Source organism: Eptesicus fuscus, chromosome 20 (genome assembly GCF_027574615.1).
Source record: "Eptesicus fuscus isolate TK198812 chromosome 20, DD_ASM_mEF_20220401, whole genome shotgun sequence".
Lineage (NCBI taxonomy): Eukaryota > Metazoa > Chordata > Mammalia > Chiroptera > Vespertilionidae > Eptesicus > Eptesicus fuscus.
Genome location: NC_072492.1, coordinates 43,797,257 through 43,823,000, shown reverse-complemented (window position 1 = coordinate 43,823,000; position 25,744 = coordinate 43,797,257). Strand labels below are relative to the sequence as shown.

Here is a 25,744-nt window from a genome sequence, read left to right as displayed (position 1 = left end):
CAGGAAGGCTGCTGAGTCCTTAAGAATGAAAGGAGCAACTCAGGAAAACTGCCTTGACCTCTGAAGAAGCGTTCGACTTTACTTGGATGCTATGTATCGCGATGTTTCTAAGCCGCTTAGAAATCACAAGTCTTGGGCCCCTCTTGAGTGTGCTGAATTCGCCCACTGAAAACATGTATTTATCAGTGTCAGATCAATGACAGCTCTGTCTTCCTCCCTATGTTGTGATCTCCACACATTTTCAGACCTGCTTTCCCCTTCAATACCCCGTTAATTTAAAATAAAATGTTTAATTGTGTAAGCAAACTGAGTCATTTTCTTCCATCATTTAGCTTGTCCACCTTCAGCTGAAATTCAAGAGAAGTGGATTTGCACTTTGATAATAATCCTAAGGCATAAACATAAAGTCTAAACCAGAAAAATACAAACTATAATATGCTTTCACCCATCAGTTAATGAGATGGCCCATGCATTAAATAATACTTGCAGTTATTCAAAAACTTACATGCTCCAAATCTATTATGATTAAATCTAAACTAATAAGGCCACTTTTAGCTAAAATGTTCAGGTTGATCAAAGCAATGGGATTTCTACCTAAATGTACTTCTATGACTTTTAATCTCCTTCCCTTTAATCTACTAGATGTTCTCCTTCATGTATGCCTAATATCTAAAGAAATTGTATTACCGACTAAATAGATTTGAAAGTATCTACCAGATACTATCAGACACTATTTTTCCAAGAGTATTTAGATTTTAATTCCTATGCCTTACCCTAATATATTCTTCCCACTGACCCCCAAATTGATCTCTAAGCTTCAACTCCCAACACTGACCTCCATCTATTATAAGTATGTATAAGGTGCATCACTGGTCTAAATGAAATTAGAATAAACAGCTATGTAGCTACCCATTGAGTTCCACCATCACCATTTGTCAGACACATGTATTAGAAAAATGAAACAACTATATATTTTGCACTTTGCAATCCAATTTGAAAGATGTTCTCTTAAGAAGTTAGCACAAATCTAGACCCCAAATACCTTTTACCAATTAATTTTTAAGTATTTGAGTGCAGCATACAAAACACAACATGACAAAATATCAGACACTTTAAAACGTCTTTTCCAAGTTATTTACAAGCTCCCAGCACTTACCTCTACCATTTAATTAGTAGCAGAATAAAGTAAATGGCAGTGTATTCTTCAAAATGTCCTAACTCCCAGATGCTTTTCCTGAGCCTTGGTTCAACTATCAAATGCAGAAAAAAATTTTCAGCATTTGCTGGTCTCTTTTGACAATAACAAGGACTCCTTCATGAGAGGTACTAAGCTTGCAAGTTCTATTCAATCATTGTTAAGTGGTACAGGCATCCATGAATCACGCCTTTTACTCCTCCCATTCAAAATCATATTCCATAAACACTGAGGTACTACCAGTAGGTAAGCACTCTGCCGGATACTTTTATATATACTATGTCACTTGGTTCACACAAAAAGATTTTTGGCCTGAAACACAAATAGTATTTGCACATTTCAAGTTGGTTAAAATGAAAGGAACTATAATGGGAATCTGACTTGATGTTGGAGTCAATTACTTGGAAACTAAATTATGCATGGCAGAAGGCATGCTTTCAACTCAGTGGTTGTTTTGATGTCCTAAATTCAAGAGAATTTAGTCTATACATCCAGATGGGGGAAAAATAATAGTTTTTTTTAAAAGGAGCACAATTATCCTTAGCCCTAGAGGTCTGGACAGAGTATCATGTGGAATAAATACCTCTAATAAAGCACGTGTGTTGACATGGATAAAAATAGGAGGACTCTTTGAAAACCACAAACCTATTCCAAAGAGCAAAAGACCGATCTGAGGAGTCCAAATAAACTATAAAACAAAGTAATTTCTAAACTGCTGCTCATAATGTGTCATAAGTATTTATCTGTAAGCCAATCAGAGGCCCACTGAGGAGCAAATTTAAACAAAAACAAGGAAGATATGTTAAGAACTGTCTAAATACCAGCTGGTCAGAATATATAAAAGGCCCAACACAGCAGTCACCGCCAAACCTCCAAGCACCCCAACTCCTGACACCATGGCCTGCTGTCAAACTAGCTTCTGTGGATTCCCCAGCTGCTCCTGTGGGACCAGTGGCCCCAGCTGCTGCCAGCCAACCTGCTGCCAGACCAGCTGCTGCCAGCCAACCTGCTGCCAGACCAGCTGCTGCCAGCCAACCTGCTGCCAGACCAGCTGCTGCCAGCCAACCTGCTGCCAGACCAGCTGCTGTGGCACCGGCTGTGGCACTGGCTGTGGAGCTGTGAGCTGCCGCACCCGGTGGTGCCGCCCTGACTGCCGTGTGGAGGACACCTGCCTGCCCCCCTGCTGCGTGGTGAGCTGCACCCCCCCAACCTGCTGCCAGCTGCACCATGCCCAGGCCGCCTGCTGCCGCCCGTCCTACTGTGGACAGTCCTGCTGCCGCCCAGCCTGCTGCTGCTACTGCTGTGAGCCCACCTGCTAAAAAGCCAACTTGCTGATTTTTAACTGCCCAGGACACAGTATCTGAATAATGTATCTCCTCAACAACCTGTGGGCCACTAACAAGTTCTTAGACTTCTACTTGGGTTTCTGTTATGGGGGCTATCAAGTCGATGAGTTCTATCAGATTCCACTCTACAATGAATACCTTGGCTCTCCACTGCGGACACAGAGGTGCTGTGAGCCCACCGGCTGATCATCAAATTGCTTTGGATCTACTATTCCCGATTTTCCCGCAGGGTTGAAAACTGCTGCCATATTGTGGATTTTATCCTTGGAGCTGTCCACAAGTCTATTTTTCCCCTGCTTTGTGATCTATTTTTAGCTTCTATTTACCTAAATTTTTTTTCAACATTAAAGGCACCGAAGTATAGCCAAGCGACGTTCCTCAGATGTCACCAGAGAGAATGGAAGCTCTTCGCCCAATATTCAGCTTCGAAGAAGTAGACTAGTCTTTCCCATATTTCAACATCTGATTCCACCCCTTTTGGGGGGGATCATAATGATCTTTGCTGTTGGCTATTTTAATTATACCTGTGATGCAGTGTCTTCTGTCATTTCTTAATAAATGTTATATACTGGGCAAAGAAATCATGGTCGGTGTCTCCACTTGTACATAACTGCTTATAGTTCAAGAATGTCCACTTGTAAGAAATACACTTGTTTCTTTTTAAAAAGAGACTGAAGCCATATGCAGTGTATTCATTCAATAAAAATTTATTGACCACCACTTTCAAAGAAGTGATTATGGAAATTAGAAAGATGAAAAATTAATTCTTACCCTTGAAGACCTTACTATCCAGAAAGAAAAAGAATGTGTGAAAATAGCTACATGCAGTGTGATGAGATAAACTGTATTTCCTTAGAAGTTCGTAGAAAAAAACTCCCTCTACCTTAGGGATAGATGCTTTTGTGACCAAGATGCCTCAACAGTTCAACTTAAAATAGGTTCATCCACATGGGACATGCATGTTGGCAACCCCAAAAGCTTAAGAAAAGGGCTTTAAACATACACATGAGACAAAGAGAGAAATATTATTGTAACAAAGAACTACTTATTATTACTTATCGTTTGTCCTATGGAAAGAGTAGGCAAATCTTAGAGAATAAGAGCATAATTATTTATTGGTATTCACAGAATACCTACAACATGAAAGCAACCCCATCGACCAAAGATGGATAAAGAAAATTTAGGTAGTGGCCCCAATTGAAGTTGATGTTCCAGATGGAGCATCTTTAATGAAACAAAGCAATGTAGCCCCTGGCACCTGGTATGCATCTTTTGACTGAACGATGCCTTTTTCTCCGTATCAGTTCACAAGGACAATCAGAAGCAATATGATATGCTTTTACCTGGTATGACTAACAGTAACTTTCCGAGTGTTGCCTTGGGGCTATGTCAGCTCTCCTCCTCTGTCATAATATACTCAGGAGATACCCTACTCATCCTGACATTCCACACAACATCGAATCAGTCCACTACATTGGTGACATCGTGCTAATTGTTTCTGATGAGCAGGAAGTAGCAAGCACTTCCCATGTCTTAGTAAAACATACAACCCTAGTGAAGTTTCTTGGAGTCAAATGGTCTAGAACATGTTGAGATTTCACTTCCAAGGTGAAAGCAATATTGCTGCACCTGTGAACTATCTTCAGTTATAAAGCATGGCTTTGGGTGGGCTTTTCTTGGATTTTGAAGTCAACATATACTACTTTAACCCACTCACTGATAATCTGAAAAAGTCAGTACCACTGTGAACTCAGACCTCTCAAGAAAAGATTTAAATCACGCCCCGCAGTAAAGAACCCCATCCAGCTGAGGGTAAAGAAAACATGAAATGGTTAGTGGGAGAGGAGAGTTTAGGTATTAATTATAGCCTTGTAACCAATTAGGAAAATAAATTATAGAAACGATGTATATTTTTCTCCTGGTTATTTTCTTCTCTTTTTTCCTTCCCTTGTTTAATGTCATATGCTGTACCACAAGCTAAGTAAACTTCACATGGACCTAATTTCATTTAATACTTACATCAGTCCTGTGAAATAGATATTTTTGTCAATGAGTAAATTAAGTCTAAAGGAGGTTCAATGAATTGAAATCAGGGTCCCGTGTTCATTGCAACATTATTCACAATACCCAAGACATGAAAGCAACCTAAATATCCATCAACTTATAAAGAAAACGTAGTAATTACACACAGTGCAATATTAGTCAACATTAAAAAAGAAGGAAATCATGCCACTTGTAGCAACATGGATGAACCTAGAGGACATTATGCTAAGTTAAATAAGCCAGACATGGAAGGGTAAATACTACACCATCCCACTTATATAAGGAATCTGAAATAGTCAAACATAGAAGCAGAGGGTAGAATGGTGGTTACCAGGGGCTTGCAGGTGGGGAAAATGGGGAGGTGATAGTCAAAGGCTACAAAGTTTTAGTTATGCAAGGTGAATAAGTCTTAGGGACCAACTGTACATCCTAGTGTCTAAGATTAACAATACAGTAATGTATACTTAAACATTCCCTAAAGGGGTAGGTATTAAGTGTCCTTATCACCAAAAAGAGGGCAGGAAGAAAAGTTGGAAGTGACAGGTATGTTTATGGCATTGATTGTGGTGATGGTTTCATGCATGTGTACTTATCCCCAAACTCATCAAATTATATACATTAAATATACACAACTTTTTGTAACTCAATCATATCTCAATCGGGAGTTTTTATTAAGTAAATACTAGACTGATAAGTGAAGTTAAATAGTTTGCTTATAGTCACACAGCTCATAAGTAAAAACTAATATATGACTCCAACTCTGACTCTCAAAATCATGAAGAAACCATGAAATTAAGGGACTGAAAGGAAAGAACGGTGTGGGCAGGTTAGGCTGGCTTAACGATGGCTATTTGGGAAGCTGGGGGTTTCAGAATAAGTTCCTCTTGATGCCAGGTGTTAGGTTAACATCTCACAGCTCCACACCCGCCCTCCTTACTCGGCTTTGTGATGCCTCCCTGGTAGCTCTGCAAACCTTTGCCAGCTGCTCCATGTCGGGTTCTGCCACTAGAGGGTGACAGAGGGAAACGACAAAGCTGGAGGAGGAAGGAGAAATTGGTTTCTTCCTATTTGTTTCCTTCCGTTTAATCAGGGCTTCCTGTACCCTAGGGGGGTCCCAGGATGATCACCCCAGTAACACTTCTTCATACAGCAGATCCAGGTATGGGGATAAGTCCATACATTACCAAAAAACCACCTGCTGCCAGGTCTCCCTGGCTTTCTATAGCAACACCTAATGTTAGTTTGCTGTTTTCTCAACACTCATCATTGCGCCTGCCTCAGAGTCACAGCAGCACCAACCAGCCAGTTCTCTGGAAAACGCCTGAGTTTCAGCCCCACAGGGCAATCCCCTAGCTAAATTCCTAAGTTTTAATTCCTCCCCTCCTCCCTTTAAGGAAACTCTCGCTCTTAAGGCTTTCTGCATTTCCTACATTTATATCTCAGGGTTTTCTTTTTCATCCTTTTAGTTAGTTACCTAGCGAACAACCTAGTCTAAAAGTCTTTGTGTAAAATTCATTCCATTCAAATAATGGGTATGGCTCTTGTCTGGGGACTGGACCCTAACTATTAAACTTTTACTGCCTTTTAAAATTGAGATTATTTCATGAACCATTGTTCAGACTTTTCACTCACTCCCTTTAATCACAGCAGCTGATTACCAAGGGGGAAATTAGTCTCTGAGCTTTGGAGGTGGCAGCCAAAGCATGACAACATTTTAGGCCTGATACAATCCAGCTGAGGAACTGGAAACACTGCTCAGCACCATTTAGCTTGGTGCTTAAGAAAGTTCCATTTCTATTAAAAACCTTCCATGTAAAATGCGTTGTGCCAGCAAAATCTGACAGCAGATGGTGTGTGTTTTTTGTTTGTTCGATTGATTTGCTTTTTTTGTTAACTACTAACTTATCCCCAAAACCATAACTCTGATTTAAGAAACCTGCTTGCCATCATGATTATTCAAATTTTATTGAGCATCTACTTTCTCAACCAGGCTCATTTAAATGAACACATATATTTATACCTTACTTAACTGGGTATAAGTCTCTGCTACTACCTGCATATCCTATAGCTTACAATAAATAATACATGAGGTTTAAACTAGAAGCGTAAGATCCCCAAGAGAAAGAGGCAACACGTCCAACCAGCAGAAGCCAGGCTAAGCTCTCATGTGCCCCGGGAGTTTACATGCTGTAAGACCTGCCCTGGCATATTACAATGGAAACATATGTGTCCAAGTGATGCAGCACCCAAGGGTCACCCCCGTTGGGTCACATACACCTACAAAACTATAGCCAATATCAGCTGTCCTCAAGGGGCAAACCAGCACTACTTTTATTTGCAAGAAATCCAATTTGAGAGTAGTTGTCAGTGCTGGCTCGTGTACTATCCCCACAAACTGGAAAAAAAAATGTCCTGATGCAACTGTAAAAGGCCCCCAAAGTCTGCCGTTCTACCTATACCCAGACGCTCAGCCAGGCGGACTTCCTGCAATGAAAGGACTGATGTCGATGGCAGTCCTGATACCAGACTCTCTTTCTCCCCATGTGTGTACATCGTAAAGGAGTTCACCAGAAATTTAAAAGATGGTGCAATTCAGGAAATAAAGACCAAGTGTGTTTACTTACAGGCATGTTTATTAGGATGACAAACTGAAAAGGTCCCTATGTCCTGCTTTTGTGAGGGGATGAAGCACTTAAGGAAACTGAGTGCCTTGACGTGTGTAACCTCCCAACACTGACATGCCTGCTGATGCGGGAGGTGCCGTCATGGGAGACTGTCCTGACAGCAGCCCCGAAATCCACTGAGCTGTTGGGAGATGGATGTTGGTAAGTCACACAGAGGATCACAACACACTGTGACTAACACACATAAAAGTTATCTTTGATCTCAGTCAGGAACTTAGCAGTAAGTACATTTTTACGAGTGCACTGGAGCGTCACAAATCTTCAGCCCTGCTCCCTCTCATGGGCTTCAGGCTGCTCACTCTCTACAGGCCCCACACCGAACTCATCGTCGGTCCCTTCCCTACTCCCCTAGATGGCAGCTTTGGGGCTCAGGTCCCCTCACTCATGAGTAAACCTGAGACCTAAGCATGGTCCTTGGCCACTCTCTTGATCAGCATGATATACCATCTCTACTTACAAAAATGCCTCCTAAACTCTCCCGCCTCTTACCCATTCATCAACCGCTGGCATCCCCGTTCATCCTCTCACCTGAACCATTTACTTGTTATGCCTGTTTCCACTCTGGCCCCACTGCAGTTCCTTTTCCGTGGAATTAACTCACATCTTACCACTCCCTGCCATAAATCATCCAGTGGATTCTCAATGCCCGTAAAATAAAAGCTGAATTCTGCAGAACTACCTACACATCCATACCTGTCCTAGCACCTGCCCACCTCCTTGACCTCATCCTCCTATCACACTCCTTCCCTTCCACAGACTCCAGCCACCTGGCAAAGACTGTCCCTGACGACCCGAACCGAATCAGACATGCTCCCTGAGGGGCACTACCGGTCACTTTACCCTGTATTACTTCCTTTTAGTACTTGTCACTGTCTGAAGTTCTTATTCATCCGTTTGCTTTTTTTTCTTTCTGTCTCATCCACTAGAATGAGCACCTTAACAACAATAACCTTAACTGACTTAATTATTTCTATACTAGAGGCCTGGTTCATGGAATTCGTGCATGGGCTGGGGGGGGGAGGGAGTCCCCTCAGCCTGGCCTGCACCCTCTCCAATCCGGGACCCCTCAGGGGATTGTCTGACTGCCTCTCACAATCCAGAACTGCTGGCACCTAACTGCTTGCCTGCCTGATCTCCCCTAACCACCTCTGCCTGCCTGATCGCCCCTAACCACCTCTGCCTGCCTGCCTGATCGTCCCTAACTGCTCCTCTACTGGCCTGATCGCCCCTAACTGCCTCTGCCTTGCCCCGCACCTGGGACCCAGGATTCCCTACTCTGGCCGGTCACTGGCACCTGGGACCCGGGCTTCCCTCCCTCTGGCCAGCCACAGGCACCCAGGACCTGGGCTGGCTTCACCCGGGCCAGCCATAGCCACAGGGGACCATGGGCAGGTGGCTTCGTCTGGGCCACAGTCGCAGACACTAGTGCCCAGGACCACGGGGCGGGCGGCTTGTCCCTCTCCTGGGCCGCAGGCACAGGCGCTGGCACCCGGGACCACGGGGCATGCAGCTTGTCCCTCTCCTGGGCCGCAGGCGCAGCTGCTGGCGCCCAGGACCATGGAGCAGGCAGCTTGTCCCTCTCCCGGGCCGCAGCCTGGCTGGTCCCCATTCCTCTCTCACAAGCTTATTTGTGCCTGGCTGGTCCCCATTCCTCTCTCACAAGCTCATTTGTACCTAGCTGGTCCCCATTCCTCTCTCCCCAGTGTTGAGTGTCTAAGCCATTACAGCGTGAGGGTGTGATGACCATTTGCATATTAGCTCTTTATTATATAGGATGCTTAGCACCCAGCATGGTGCTAGGCATTTTGCTTAATGAATTAATAAATGGGGGGAGGAGGAGAATGAACACAATTTACAGTAATATAAAATTTAATTCCACAAAAACTGAGTTTTAATAGTAAGTGTGAGGTACTGTTGTTAGATGAGCCATCATTCACTAACTGTGTGATTTTAAATCATTATTTAATGTCATTACTCTCAGTTTCACTATCTAGGAAGTGGGTATAAGAATATTCTTTATCTTATAAGGTTGTAAGAAATAAGAAAAAAGATGTGCATAAAGTACTTAGCACTATGCCTGGCACATGGTACACATTCAATACGTGCTAGCTATTAGTGGAGGATAAGATCAGGAGTTATCTTAAAAATAAGAATAGTAGTTTTATTGTGGAAACTGATGTGCCATCCAGATAGTGGTCTCCAGAAAACTGAATGATGTGATGAGGAATCCCAGATATGCCCCTCTGCTCTCTTCCCATCCAATCATGATGCCCTCTAAGAGAGAAATCAGGCCCTCCCCATCACTCCCATGGAATACCCACACAGCTTCCCAAACACTGTCCCTGCCTTCAAATTATCTCTATTCTACAGAATAGTACTTTGGTTAAGAAAATAGGCTCTTGCCGAAACCGGTTTGGCTCAGTGGATAGAGCGTCAGCCTGCGGACTGAAGGGTCCCGGGTTCGATTCCGGTCAAGGGCATGTACCTTGGTTGCGAGCACATCCCCAGTAGGGGGCATGCAGGAGGCAGCTGATCGATGTTTCTCTCTCATCGATGTTTCTAACTCTCTATCTCTCTCTCCCTTCCTCTCTGTAAAAAATCAATTAAATATATTTTTTTAAAAAAAGAAAGAAAATAGGCTCTAAAATCAACTCCTCCTATGGTCTCAAGACTTCAATAAGCCAGTCCACCCCTCTCAGCAATCTTATACACAACTAATCTTGAGGGCCATCCTCATTCTAGTCAGAACACTGCCCCCAGCATGAGAGGGAAGACACACAGGGGCTAAGAGCGTGGAATCAGCTTTGCTTCAAATACCAGCTCCATCCCTTACTCACTACTTACTTAGCCTCTCTGTGCCTCAGGTTCCTCATCTGTGAAATGGCAAAGGCAGTAACACTGCATACATCATAAGGCTGTGGTAAGAAATGTGTAATATATATAAAGCACTCAGCACAAGACCTAATACTTGTGGGTATATAAGTGATGATAATGATGACAATGATGATGATGGGCCTCCATTCAAAAACTACAGTCATCTTTCTAAAATACAAATCCAATCATGTCCCATACGCATTCAAAACCCTTTCAGTAATGCTCATTGCCAATAGGATGTATTTCAAAATCATGAGTGTGGAATACTACACACAGTCGAAGTTCTTTCCACCATGGCACTAACCCACCTTTCCAATGCTGTCTCTCATCATTCTCCTCCGACACCTCCCAAACGGAGACCCAGAATCTGTGCCTTTGCCAACCAACACTTCCGCCATCCCAGGAATATACCATAGCAGTTTTACTTGCTTCAGCACCCACACACATGTTTTCTTTTCATGAAGTTCTCCCCAAATCTTTCAGGCAGTGACCCCAGCTCTAAATTCCCACTTCTTACCTAGAAAACCTGAATGCACAACCCTGTGTTGTCATTGGCAGCTTCTCTGTGTTTTCTTCTCTGTGACCTCTTCAAAGACAAAAACCTATTTGCTTCCTTTTTGCATGCTGTCTGACTTACAGCAGGGACCCAACCAACGAGTGTTTGGTTGAACAAAGAGATATCTATTGAAGCAACAAGCTAATTTCCAGCAGAGGGATCCCAAACCGCAACATCATTCTAGTAAGAAAATGACTGAAATGAAAGCAGTTTTCATGTTAAGCATCCTTTGCATCCAGCATCTTGTTGATTTGCATGTCCTTTGATTTCTGGCTCCTCTATATTGAGCAATTTTAAATTATTTTTCAAAGCCTGGACCATTTCATCTGAAGATGGGTCAGAAAATACATACATTTTTAAGACTTTCAAATTAACATACACCTAAAATTTTACCAGTTACTATTTTTCCTACTTTAAAGTAATTCTAAAACATCATACTGTTTTATGTCTTTAAAATGAAGTAATTTATTTATTTATTTATTTGTTTGTTAATCCTCACCTGAGAATATTTTTCCATTGATTTTTAGAGAGAGTGGAAGAGAGAGGGAAAGACCGAGAGAAGCATCGATGTGAGAGGAACACATTGAATGGTTGCCTCCTAAAGGAACCAGGACCAGGGACTGGGCAGGGGAGGAGTCTGCAATCACGGTCTGTGCCCTTGACTGGTATCAAATCCGGGACCCTTTGGTCCACAAAGCGCTGCTCTATCCACTGAGTCAAACAGGCTAGGGAGATCATTTTATTATTAAGGTCTTAGTGGTTTAGATGTAATTTGGGAATCTCCCAAGAGGGTTCCATTGAACACTAACTTATAAAGCTCATCTATGAAAACTAAAATACAAAAAATGAATAAATCTACAAATAAATAAAGACTAAATCTACAAACCTTATCACTTTTAAGCCACAAAGCCAAAAGTACCACATAGTTGCTGGTAGAAAAGCAATCAAAAAGCCTACTTCTCTCTTCATGTGAAAGAAGACAAAAGACATGGCGGCGACGTGAAGAAAGCCAGCATGCCAGATGTGTAATGATTAGAAGACGGTCACTTGGTGCCTTTGAAGACTGAAAGGAAATGCTGGTGCTCTGACAAACAGCAACGTTAAGAGTCCCAATTTGACAACAAAACAAACGAACCCCCTTTTACGAGGTGAGGAGTGTGTCTTAGGTCATAAACACTTAACTAATTAGGTGGTTTTTATGGAAATAGCTATAAGCTGAAACATGGGGAAGAAAACCTTGCTAATAGGGTGACGCCCAGGGAGGTGGGTATATAAGAGCCAGAGCAGAAGAGAGGAGCACTGAGACACTAAGAGACTTCGCTCCTCAACCCAACAGAAACCCAAATCTTCACGCCATGGCTTGCTGTGCTCCCTGCTGCTGCAGCGTCCCTACCGGCCCCGCCACCACCATCTGCTCCTCTGACAAATGCTGCAGATGCGGAGTCTGCCTGCCCAGCACCTGCCCACATGACATCAGCCTCCTTCAGCCCACCTGCTGTGACACCTGCCCCCCACCCTGCTGTGAGCCTGACACCTACGTGCCAACTTGCTGGCTGCTCAACTCCTGCCACCCAACTCCCGGACTGTACGGGATCAACGTGACGACCTGCGTCCAGCCCTGCTGTGAAAGTCCCTGTGAGCCCTGCTGTTAGAGAGCCTCGGCTTTGCACAGGTTCCGGGATGCGCTACTCAACATCCTACACATCACCCAGCCTTCAACACGCCACTACCTACAGCGGGCTAACTCCATACCATTCCCTGGGCCATGTTTTCGTGAATTAGTCCAACTTCTTGATTCTTTGCTCCTTTGGGGAGACTTGGAGACCTTTGTTCTGTCTTTTAGGCTATTTTACTGCTCTTTGAGAAATAACCATTTTGACTATTCATTAATAAACTTCATTCTGGCTTAGCAAATATGGCCTTGTGATTACTGATTCCATGTTCCCTCTCAGAGAAAGGAGAATGCCTACCTAAACCTGAACAGCAGGTCATCCTACTACCCAAGATCCGCCTCCGCTCCCCAGCAGAGTGAGAGCTTTCAGGGTGAAATAGTTGAAAATTAGATACTGGCTCTTTGTGGTAGGTTAAAAAGTAACAACTTCAGTAGGACATTTTGTAGAATCTTGTTATACAATAAATATTTTTTTAAGATACCACTGCACCAAGCACTACGCTAGAGTCTAGAGATTAATGTGTTTTTTAAATATTTTATTTATTTTCATTCCTATAACCCCAAATAGTGATTTTTCTTTCTTCCTTAACTAACTAAACAAACTACTCACTTTGCTAGTATGTAGACATAATTTTAATTCCTTTAGTCAGAGTCATCACTGAAATTCCGAGTTCAAAATGCTATGCAATTTGGGGAATATATGTGTGTGTGTGTCTGTATGTATGTATCTATATATATATATATATATATATATATATATATGTGTGTGTGTCTATATATATATATGTATATATATATATATAGACACACACACACACATATATATATAAATATATATATATATATTCATTTCCTTATATGTGTTGTCTTCTATGAATATTAGCATTTATAGAAGATTTCTTATTTCCTGAAATTAGGCTTGGCTTCCATTAGTCATAACTATATTTATAAACTTACCTAGTCCAAATGACATATAATAGCATGTCATTGAAATAAACTAAAAACATCAGACTAGTGCAGTCTTCTCTATACATCAGAAATAGTCACACAATTATGGGAGTGAAAACATACATTTCCTCCTACAACAAACTTTTACAATGAGCAGCAATTCATCTCCTTGGTTGTCCTGGAAAAATCCAAGTGCAGTAAGGCTTTTGCAGGAAATATACAGAATGCAGTCTAGTTGTATATTCTCTTGGATTTGCCGTGGGACCTTGTGCCATTCGCTTCTCGTTATTACCACAGAAATAATACTCTCTTCTCTGCTTACGTCCTAGGGTTATTGTGAGGATCAAAGGATCCAAAGCGTCCACAGCAGCAAACCAGACACAGGGAGAGGCTCCACCATTACTGCCACACACTGGTTCCCAGCCCATCACCGAAAGACATCCTTTTATTTATTTATTTTCTTTTCTTTTCTTTTTTTTAGTTAATCCTCACCCAAGAATATTTTTCCATTGATTTTTTTTTTTCTTTCCAGAGAGTGGAAGGGAGAGGGAAAGACAGAGAGAAACATCCATGTGAGAGAAACACATGGAATGGTTGCCTCCTGCACAAGCCCTGACTAGGGCCCGGGCAGGGGAGGAGCCTGCCACCAAGGTACATGCCCTTGACCAGAATCAAACCAGGACCCTTTGGTCCGCAGGCCAACGCTCTATCCACTGAGCCAAACCGGCTAGGGCCATCCTTTTATTTCTTGAAAAATGTTTTCTTTTCCCAAATGGCTTTTAAAAATATTAATTTAGTCATCTTTTTTGTTTTTTGTTCATAAATACGTTTATAAGTATCAGTGAGAGTTTTAGGATTAATAGAACTATTATTACTGTGCCAAGTTACCTTTTTTTTTTTTTTTTTCAGTCAAAAGCAAAGAAGTTTGATGTTATATATCTTTGTAAGGGATAAATATTTAGACTTCATTTTTAATACTGAAAATAACTCTAAGTGTCCTGGGACTGCCACTGTGGACCTTCAGGCATTCAAGGCTAGTTAAAGAGCCCACCTGCAAACCAGGAGAAGGGTGTCCTAGTCCTGGCTCTGCCTCGGCTGTCTCTATGACTCAGAGCAAGTCACTTGAACTCTTTGGGTCTCAGGTCTTAAACCGGTAAAATGGGTTGGTTGACCAGATTCTCTCTAAAGTCACTTTAGTTTTGACATTCTATGGTTCTAGATTATCCAGCACATTTTAAGTAACAAGTACCTCACACCATTAACCAACCCCATCCCACCTTATTAATTGTACTTCTTTCATTCATCATAGCTAACATCTGGTGAATCTACTGGGCACTCAAAGGAGTGCTTTATGTGCATATGTCATTTATTTCTAACAAAAACACTAAGAGGTGCCTACCATTATTCTCCCCATTTTACAGGTCAGGAAACTGAGGCTGAGAAAGTTACTTGCCAACGTTACACAAACTGTGACAGAGACGTTATTAAACTTAAAACTGCCTGAATCCAAAGTCCCTTCTCTTTCCACTTCACCAAAGTATCTGCCTCCTCTGCAGACAGAAATATGATTACACGTGGCTCTCTTTACTGAGGAGAACGTATATGCCCCTTGGCAACATTCTCTACTATCCCTCTGAACTGTGTCTTTGGTTGTATATAGTAACTCATCTTTCTCTAGTGCCTTAAGACAAAACTAGTGTATACAATGAGTCTAGAAAAAACTGTTTTCATTTCTAAGGTGAGAGCAAATCATCTTTTTTTTTTTTTTTAAAGTCAGACTTTAAATACCGATTAGCAATATCAGTACAGGAGAAATACTGGCTGGGTCTTTAACCTTACATTGAAGGTTACTTCGGCAACTCAGACACATTTTCAATTTTCTGATAAGTTTCAATAACCTAGTTCAAGGTAAAAACAAACTAACCTTAAAGTTAATAATTATTTACCCTTGATAATAGAATAGAAAACCAGTCATTTCATTTTTCTTTCAGACTATTCCTGACATCTTTCCTTCCACCTTCACTGACTCTAGCCTAACCTAGACCCTGACCACCACTCCCCTGATGACAACCACAGTCTCCTGGTTGTCCTTGAGTCCAGTATTCTCTGCCCCTTCCTCCTCCCGAACAATATTCCTGTCAGACAAGGCTCCTGTCCCTGATACTGTTTAAACTGAGTTGCTCAAAACTCTAGGGCGCCTCAGTATGTCTGTTTTCACTGAATCAAAGCTAAGTTCTTCAGTGTGTTTCTAAAGCCCTCAATAACCTGATACAGTCATTTTCACAAATCTTCCTGGCTACTAACCTTGGGGAAACATGCAGCCGACATTCTAGTCAGAGCAATGCCCCCTATATAGTGGTCAAGAGAGTGGTCTCCAGCACTAGGCTGTCACACCTATCACTTACTAGTTATGGGTCCTTGGTTATGTCATTTAACTCGTCTATGCCTCAGGTTCCTCAACTGTTAAATAAGATTAAAAATAGTATGTACCCTAAAAAACACCCGAGTATACCACAAATCTGCCCAGGTGATGGAAAACAAGGAAAGACTGAAAAACTAATAAAATGTATTAAGCTCTAACCTTGTCACAGACCAGAGAAGACTAATAGATGTGATGACTAATGTGACTGGTGCCTCAGAGAGGGTCCTGGAACAGAAAGGGACATTAGTGAAAAAAACTAGTGATATCTGAATAAAGTATGATGTTTAATTAATAGCAATATACCAATGTCGGCGTCTTCGTTTTTGACAAATGCACAATGGTACTGTAAGATCCTATCATTGAGGGAAACTGAGTGCGGGGTGTACAGGAACGCTGTACTATCTAAGTCAACCAGGTGCCGTCCACAGGACAGTACGTGCTAATTGTCAACCTCCAAGTCCAACCTGTGATGCTCTGTGATGCCTAGGTGAAGACTCTTTCTCCTTTGGCTGGTTTTCTACTGGGTCCCACCAATACGGGGTGCTAGAAAGAGACTGCAAGGCTTGAGGAAGAATGAAGGGTCTTGTTGCCCTAGCAACAGTTCTTTATCTGACAGAAGCAATAGATTCCAGTCTCCAGCTGCTTCCGGCACTCCAAAAAAAAAAAAAAATGGCATCATTGCATCTCCTCAGAATCACCAGCATCAGCAAGGGAGTGACAACAGTAAGCAAGTTTGAATATAACAACACAAATAAAACTGCAGGAGAGCTCATCCCATGGCTGATAAATAGCAAGCTCGTGAGTTGTCTGTATGGGATTATACAAACAATAAGAAAACATTCCGACGTTCTAATGGACAGCAGCCATGTTCCCTGACATGAATGGATATAAGAGATCCACCGAGGACGACTTTGTAGAACAAAACCTCCCTTTGCAATAAAAATCCACCTGACCCTCTGTCCCCATGTCTTGCTGGGAGCCTTGTCTCCAAGGATGCTACAGGGTCTCCAATGACGGGTGCTGTCAATTTGGAGACAGCCTTCCCAGCAGCTGCCCACATGAGATTAGCCTTCTTCAGCCCACCTGCCTCCACCCTGCTGCATTCCTGATTCCTAGCGCCATAGTTAGGCAGTTCCACTGCCGCCACCCTACTCCAAACCTGAGCGTGCTCTCTGTCCCAACCTGCATCCAGCCCTGTGAGTGTGAAGCACCTTGTGCCAGCTAACGATGTTTCAAAGGGCCTGCCCACATTGCCCCAAGGGACTGCAACAGTCATTAAGGGCTGCTCAGCAAATGGTCTTGAATTCGAAGCTCTGGAAGAAACTGTTCTGACTCTGTGCCTTCAGTTTTGCAGAAGTGTTCCTGCTGTGTTTTTGAAAGATGATTTCAAATGAGAAGAGAAAAATGCTCTCATGGACCTCCTTAGTACTTTGAAATAACTACCACTGCTCCCGAAACCACATACTGTCTCAATGTTTAACGCTATAATGACCCTACAACTCTTGACACACGCATACATCATGAACTATGAATGTGTCCAGAGGAAGTACACTTTCTGATGACATCAACATAAATCTCATCCAGAAAGGAGGCCTCACAGGGATATGTAAATACCTGAAGAAAATTGTATGGATAATAAAATATATTAAGCTCTAACCTTAGAATCATTTTAAATTCTGCGTGGTAGTGCCTACTTTAAATTTTTATTTTTTCCCCCTGCCTCTTTAAGTAATTTACATACATCCTTAAAGAGGCTGAGACACTGACATAGAGGTCAACACTCACAGAAGGGGCCCCAAAGACTGAGCGGAGCCAGCTTTGTTCATTGTCTAATTTAGGTGAAGTTTTGAGTGTAAAACTGTTTTGACAGCGGTAAAGTACTTCACAAGTGAAATGAATCATTTTGCTGCTGTAAAATCTATAATGTAATCCAATTCAATAAACATTTATCAAATGCCTACTATGTATCAGGCATTGTCCTAGGTACTTGACAAAGACAAGGAAGATTAAGACAAGATTCCCACTTTTAAGGAGTTTGCATTGGAGTGAGGAGGACAGGATAAGTGAAAAACTATAATACAGAGCAGAATAAAACAAGGACTATAGGAAAAGACGGGCAACACACTTGGTGAGAACACAGAAGAGAATGAAAACAACAAGAAGAACCACCTAAAGTTTCTTTATGAGCTATCTGAGCTGATGCTTGAGGGGTAAGAGTTGAGAAGTAGAGAGCTGGGGAAGGACATCTTTAAGAAACAATATGATCAGGATCACAGAAGTGTAAAGTACCTAGGGGACTCCAACCTTCCTTTGTATTTGATGTACTTTATGATAAATACTGATATTTAAGCAAAAATCAAACCAACTTCAGCAACAAGCTCTTTTTCTCATAAAATGTACGGGCTTATTTACCAGTGCTATTTAGATTGTCCACTGATTTGGGTTAGCCAGCGTTCTTCCCACTTAAACAGGCCATGCTGGTGTTCATGAATGTGCCCTCAGAAACAACCCACCAACTAATCTGTACTTTGTGTTTATTCAACCCTTTGCCACCCAACAAATTGTGTAATTTAGATTCCACTATCTGAATGGTTTTGTGCTGCCCACGGGGGAGTATGTGAAGACGCTGGAATCATGGGCTGTTCCACATTGGGGATGATCCGGGTCCACTTCCTCCTCTGCCATCCTGCAGGAAGGCAAACCGAGGCCGGCTGAGGTGAACAGTGCTGTTTAGGGCATTCCTCAAAGGAATTTACAACCTAATTGAAGACCCAAGATACAAAAACAAGCATGCGAAGTAGGAAGCAAGTCAGTGGAGAAATGGCTTGTATGAATGCCAACATTCTAAATCACATTTGATCAGATCCCTTTCCAGAACCCACAGTGTCTTATGATTTCTCCTTTTGATTTCTGCTTTGTCTTATTTTATTTATTTATTTATTTATTTATTTATGTACTTAAAATATATTTTTATTGATTTCAGAGAGGAAGGGAGCGGAGAGAGAGATAGAAACATCAATGATGAGAGAGAATCATTGATGGATTGCCTCCGCATGACCCTCACTGGGAATGGAGCCCACAACCTGGGCATGTGCCCTGACCAGGAATCAAGCTGCGACCTCCTGGTTCATAGGTCGACGCTCACAAACTGAGCCACACCGGCTGGGCTGTTTCATCTTACTTTAAAGTTAAGTATATTATTCATGTGAAAAGGAATGAAGACTGAGGGGCTTTTCTTTTAATGGCACATTTAACGAAAGACAGCAACTGGGTGGATCCTTCCTTCCAGTAATTTTACACTTTGACCCACTACAAGACTGACATAACCATGAGAATAGAGATTGTTTAAAAAAAAAAAAAAAGCCAGTCAGAGAAAGACAAATACTATATGATCGCACAGGTGGGATCTAATGAGCAAAATAAACTGATGAACAAAATGGAACCAGAGGCATGGATCCATGGAACAAACTGATGGATATCAGAGGGGAGGAGGGGATGGATAAAAGGTGAAAAGATTAGCCAAAGAACATATAGACACAGCCCGTGGACACAAACAACAGTGTGGTGAAGGCCAGGGGAGAGGGAAGGTGTTGGGTGGAGGTGGGCAAAGAGAGGGAAAATGGGGGACATCTGTAATAGTGTCAACAGCAAAACAATAATAAAAAATAATAACAATAAAAAGTACAGTAAAAAAATTTAAAACCCATAAAGTAATACCACCTTTGGAAACTCATTATAGATTTATTTAAAATAATAAAAAGAGGTTTCATTTTATTCCATTATGGATGTCACCCTGCTTGCTCAACAGAACCTGAATTATGTCATCAATAAATAAGGCAAATATGTCAGATGCCTGTACTCATCACCTCTGAAACTCTAGCTGAATTGTCAGTTGGTCTGATTATCCATAATTTATGTAAGATTTGCCATGCCAGGACCCAGTGAAGGCAAAATGTAATCATCTTAGGACAAAAATGACAAGCCTATGAGTAAAAAAGATGATTACTTTAATAAGGGTAAGAACTCTTAATGGACAAGTAAATACCACACTGATTAGGGAATCTTAGTGGGAAAGAGCGGCATAAACACGATGAGGAAGCCTTCGGGTTGGACCAACGCCCATTGGGGAGAGTATATAAGAGCCCCAAAGCCAGTGCAGACATTTGCATCTCAGAAGCCTCAGCTCTCTTTCAGGAAAACCAAAAGCACACCCGCTTCCCACCGCCATGGCTTGCTGTGCTCCCTGCTGCTGCAGCGTCCCCACCGGCCCCGCCACCACCATCTGCTCCTCTGACAAATGCTGCCGCTGTGGAGTCTGCCTGCCCAGCACCTGCCCACACACCACTTGGTTGCTGGAGCCCACCTGCTGTGACAACTGCCCCCCACCCTGCCACATTCCTCAGCCCTGTGTGCCCACCTGCTTCCTGCTCAACTCCTGCCAGCCCACCCCATGTCTGGAGACCATCAACCTCACCACCTGCACTCAGCCCTGCTGTGAGCCCTGCCTCCCGAGCTGCTGCTGATGGAGGGCCACTTCACGCAGCGCCTGAGGATGAAGAACCCAGGAGCTGTCTGTTCAGTATTCACTTGCCTCAGTAGTTTATCAGATGTCGAGGCAGACCAGAGGGCACTAATACGGGAAACCTGCCTTTCATTTTAATGGAAAAAAAATTGTAAAAATGGTTATGGTTATTTGGCTGGGTAATCATTTGGTTCATTTGGGCAGGTGAATATCATCTATTATCAAAAGACATTAAAATCTGTGAGACTTCAGACAATATTTCCTTGGTCATGTTGCTTCCTTGGATCCCATTTCTTGTCTTGGATATTTCCATAAAGGGGAAAAACATTTCGTAATGGGTTTCCCAATAAACTTTGTTTCTCTGGCAATATGTGTTCTTTATTTATGTTTTTGGTATATTTTTTTGATGTTTTATAAAGGTAAAAGTAAGATGATTATTGTGTTATTTTAAAAAAGAATCTATTAGATAGGAAGGACTAAAATGAGCTTACTATATGGCTTGCTAACTTTTAATTGGTAATCTTTTATGTCCACCTTCTCCCTCCTCTTACTCAGAAAAATACAATTTTGGGGGTGAGCCAACATTTATTTACCTGTCCTTTGCTAGGTAAATTACATGTATTAACTCATGTAATCTTTAAAATAGCACTAACAGATGAGAAAAATGTAGCTTTAAGAGTTATTCAACATTCTCAAAGTCATAAAGTTGGTTACTAAGAAAACCAGAATGCAGTTCCTTGCACGTGTGACTTTAAAGGCCAATTATTTCTACCACGTCACAGAGCCTCCAGTACTAAAAGAGCCAGAAGCTTAATGAACAGAGTTATGACATTAACTTAAAATGTGCACGAGAAATAAAAAGTGTAAGGATCGTAACAAAATCATCATATCCAATTGTAATAGAAAAAGATAGATTGGCTCACAGATTAAAAGTGACAGGTACTCAATTCTAAGATCTGGGTCATTTAGTGGGCCTACCAATTTTGACTTCATTTTTCCTTAGGAAGATCAAATGGTCACTCTAGTAGAAGGGCACTAGGAATATATCTCTCTACCTCCCACCATCCTCAGCACAGAGGTCTAATTAGCATATTACCCTTTTATTATTATAGATGTAATATGGCATATTACATATAATATTACATGTAACATATGTAACATAGATACAAAAGCACAAGTCAAAATCTGAAAAAGTAGTGAACTAAACCAAAACAGTGCATGTGAAAAAGAAAAAGGTAGGACAAAGAAGGGGCAGGGGGAGCAAATGCCTTTAAATAAGCATGTTTTTAAATGTCCTTAGTGTGACTTCTGGTCAAGATGGCAGAGTAGGTAAATGCGGTACTACTCACATCCTCCCACAACTACACCAAAATTATAACTGAACTACAGAACAACCATCACTGAGAACCACCCGAAGTCTAGCTGAACAGAAGTCTTATAACTAAGGATATATAGAAGAAGCCACATGGAAATAGGCAGGAGGGGCTGAGACTTGGAAGGAGCTGGCCCCACACCCATGTGTGGCTGTTTAAAACCAGGAGGAATATCTCAGTTATAGACGTCCCCCCTGAGGAGTGTGGAGTCCCAGCCCTACACCAATCTCCCCAGCACAGGGAAGAAGGAGGAGAAGAGGCAGGAGGGGGGAGGAGATGGAGAGGAGAAAGAGGTGGAGGAGAAGGAGGAGGGGAGGAGGATGAGGAGAGGAGGAAGAGGGGAAGAGAAGGAGGCAGCAATAAATACATATCTATCAACAATTACTTTAAATGCAAATTGATTAAATGCTCCAATCAAAAGACATAGAGTGGCTGAATGGATAAGAACACAAGATCCACACATATGCTAGCATGTCTACAAGAAACTCACTTCAGATAGAAAGACACACAGACTGGAAGTAAAGGGATGGAAAAAAATATTTCATGAAAATGGGGGTGGGGGTGGCGGGAAAGCATGGGTAGCAATACTTATACCAGACAACATAACAAGAGACAAAGAAGGACCCAACAATTCCACTTCTGGGTATTTATCTGAATAAACCCAAAAACTAATTCAAAAAGACATAAGCATCCATATGTTCATTACATCATTATTTACAATAGCCAAGATATGGAAGCAACCTAAGTAGCCACAAATAAATGCATAGATAAAGAAGTGGCACATATATACAATGGAATATTACGAGGCTATAAGAAAGAATGAAATCTTGGATGGACCTAGAGGGTATTATGCTGAGTGAAATAAGTCAGACAGAGAAAGATAAATACCATGATTTCATTCATATGCCAATCAAAAGAACAAAATAAATGACCAAGCAAAAACAGATTCACAGATACAGAAAACAATTTGACAGTTGTCAGAGGGGAGGATTTTGGGTGACTGGGTGAAAAAGGTGAAGGAATTAAGAAGTACAAATTGGTAGTTACAAAATGGTCATGAGGATGTATAGTATATAGTCAATACTATTGTAATAACTATGTATGGTGCCAGATGGGTACTAGATTTATTGAGGTGATGATTTCGTAAGCTATATACATGTCTCATTACTTGGTTGTACACCTGAAACTAACATAATATTGTACACCAACTATAATTGAAAAAATTTAAAAATATTTTTAGAAGTGAAAAATAAATGTCCTCAGTGTGCCTGTCAGTCTCTCCAGAGAAGAATTTCTCAGAGGATCCCACAGCTTAAGTAGCACATCTTTAAATGAACAGAACTCAGAAGCCATGAGGTAGATGGGACACAACCCAGGACGCAAGTCAACAAGGGATTTAGTCCATTTACTCACTCCTTTGGCCGGTATTTCTTGAGTGCTTCCCCTGTGCTAGGAACCATATCCATTCTAGAAGTATAAAGATAAAAGAAATGTGATTACTTAAGGTGCCCTCAAGTTTCTCTCAAATCTGGGGGAGTTATTATAATCATGATTTACGTGCTCTACATATGTTGAGTGAATATGATGATAATACTGTGTGATTTCTGCTGTGACTGAGCTGTGAGCAGCAAGCATGCAAGCATGCACACAGAGTAACTAAAGCCCAGATTTGGTGATTCAGTATCAGGGTGAGGGATGGTTATGGAAAGCTCCGAGCTATCCAGGCTGAGCATTACAATATGACAAGGCAGAGGGGTAGGGAGCAGTTGTTCCAGGCAGAGCAGAGGGGTGGGGAGCAGTTGTTCCAGGCAGTTGTTCCAGGCAGAGCAGTAACTCATAGATGTATTGACCATGGGGAGAAGAGGATGAGAGATGTATTGACCATGGGGAGAAGAGGATGAAATGCAAAGCAGAGAGAAGAAATGCAAAGGCCCAGGGGGATGGCTCCCCAGAGGAAAGGGTCTAGATGAAAACCGCAAAGCAATGAGAGATTTGAAGCAAGAGACTAACAATCATATTTTACTTCTGTTTCTTTTTATTGTCAATCTTTAATTTTTGCCTTCACTGTCACAGATGCCCCTATTGCTTATAGAACGGCATACTTAAAACTGGGCACGTTCCAGGGTGTGTGTGTGTGTGTGTGTGTGTTCCTCTTCTTAAACCCCCTCGAGCTTTCTCAAAGCCTTTCCAGTTGGCACATTGATTTTTAGCACTTTGAAAATCTATCATCTAATCAGGAGTCATCAAGGTTTTCCCACATTTGCTTAAAGGAAAAAAGATACCCTTTGTTTCTAAAAATAAAATGTTTAGTATCTCTGACACATACTGTAGACTTTATTTTAAACCACATAAAAAGTAGCTCTATCCTTACAGGTCCTATATTTAGTGTTTAACAAGTCAGTCACCAGACCACCTAAGGCAAATTATCTCACTTCTCTTTGACTCACTATCCTAATGTGGAAACAGAGGAAAGTAATTCTCAGGTCTCTTGACCACTGCAGAGAAAATAAATTTTAATAAACTATTGCAAGTCTTTTCAATTAAAAGAGATGAATTTATTACCACAGACTTATTTTACAACTGTTTCTAATGTGTATTCTTAAGTCAATACTTTACACAGAACAGTAACAATTCTTTTATCCTTATAATTTTGATTCAAAGTCACACTGTATTCTACATAAGAGATTGATATCTTTCTATCATGAAATTCTAATTGTGGAAGTCTGCAAGCCCCTTTGCAATGTTTTTCTTAAAATTTTCTAAATGATTTCCTTCTGCTTATTGTTTTTCTGCTCTTAGAATCCAGTCTTCTTTTGTTGTATCAAAATGTATAACAATAATAATTTATAATAATATATTATGTGTGTGATAGACCTTCTATCAGACTCTAAGTTCCATGAGAACAAGGATGGTGTCTATTTTTTTTTAATTGATTTCAGAGAGGAAGGACCTAGGGAGAGAAAGATAGAAACATCAATGAGAGAAAATCACTGATCGGCTGCTTCTTGCACACCCCACACTGGTGGGGATGGAGCTCACAACCCGGGCATGTGCCCTGACTGGGAATCAAACCCTGATCTCCTGGTTCATAGGTCAACGAATACTTCATCAGATCAATTGATGCAGATAAAGGTGAGGAGAATAAAAACTGACCAACACTAGACTATAGGGGTACTATGATGCAATATTCCCCAGCAGGGCTGTGTTGGACTTATAATAGCAGAAGGCTTTGGTGATACCTCATAAAGCTTCTGTTCCCGTGACAAACAGAAAGAGTAATCAGCTCAGAATTAGCCACGAACTCACATAAAGGTTAATTAGGAGAATAGAAACTATTTACAAGCATCTAAATGTCAAAGGATAATGGACACACTAACATAAACAAGAACCAGGAAAGAAGCCTTCTGGTTGGACAACACCCATTGGGGAGGGTATATAAGAACCCCAGAGCAAGGAGACATCTGTGTCTCAGAAACCTCATTTGTCTTGAAACCAAACCAATAAAAATCACAGAGTCCCACCGCCATGGCTTGCTGTGCTCCCTGCTGCTGCAGCGTCCCCACCGGCCCCGCCACCACCATCTGCTCCTCTGACAAATGCTGCCGCTGTGGAGTCTGCCTGCCCAGCACCTGCCCACACACCACTTGGTTACTGGAGCCCACCTGCTGTGACAACTGCCCCCCACCCTGCCACATTCCTCAGCCCTGTGTGCCCACCTGCTTCCTGCTCAACTCCTGCCAGCCCACCCCATGTCTGGAGACCATCAACCTCACCACCTGCACTCAGCCCTGCTGTGAGCCCTGCCTCCCGAGCTGCTGCTGATGGAGGGCCGCTTCACTCAGCGCCTGGCGTGAAAGAGTCTACCCAGAAGCTTCATTGTTCACCCGTCTCAGTATCTGCAACTAACTGACTTTGCTTTTGAAGTTGGAACAAGGATGGCACTCTTACTGACACACTACCACCACCACAGCACAAAAAAATAAAAGAAGAAGAAGAAGAAACCAAGAGGCTTTCAATGCCATGTAGGGATATCAGTAATCAAGGACAATTTGAGCAGGTAGATGCCTAGGAATTTACCAAAGTTGTTCAGTTCCTTCATAGCAAAGCAT

The 25,744-nt window shown here is 41.9% G+C and overlaps 4 protein-coding genes across 4 annotated transcripts; all 4 read left to right on the top strand.

The window, feature by feature from the left end:
• The first annotated feature begins 2,091 nt into the window (after window positions 1-2,091).
• Window positions 2,092-2,514, top strand: LOC129147468 (keratin-associated protein 1-3-like). Its single transcript, XM_054709762.1, has one exon. The coding sequence runs from the start codon at window positions 2,092-2,094 to the stop codon at window positions 2,512-2,514; it is 423 nt and encodes a 140-aa protein (XP_054565737.1).
• A 9,539-nt stretch (window positions 2,515-12,053) lies between these two features.
• LOC103289226 (keratin-associated protein 3-1) lies at window positions 12,054-12,350 on the top strand. Its single transcript, XM_008145063.3, has one exon. It carries the CDS (start codon window positions 12,054-12,056, stop codon window positions 12,348-12,350), a length of 297 nt encoding a protein of 98 aa, XP_008143285.2.
• A 7,616-nt stretch (window positions 12,351-19,966) lies between these two features.
• LOC103289215 (keratin-associated protein 3-3) lies at window positions 19,967-20,263 on the top strand. The gene has a single exon (XM_008145060.3). The coding sequence runs from the start codon at window positions 19,967-19,969 to the stop codon at window positions 20,261-20,263; it is 297 nt and encodes a 98-aa protein (XP_008143282.1).
• A 4,897-nt stretch (window positions 20,264-25,160) lies between these two features.
• LOC103289204 (keratin-associated protein 3-3) lies at window positions 25,161-25,457 on the top strand. The gene has a single exon (XM_008145051.3). The coding sequence runs from the start codon at window positions 25,161-25,163 to the stop codon at window positions 25,455-25,457; it is 297 nt and encodes a 98-aa protein (XP_008143273.2).
• Window positions 25,458-25,744: the final 287 nt, after the last annotated feature.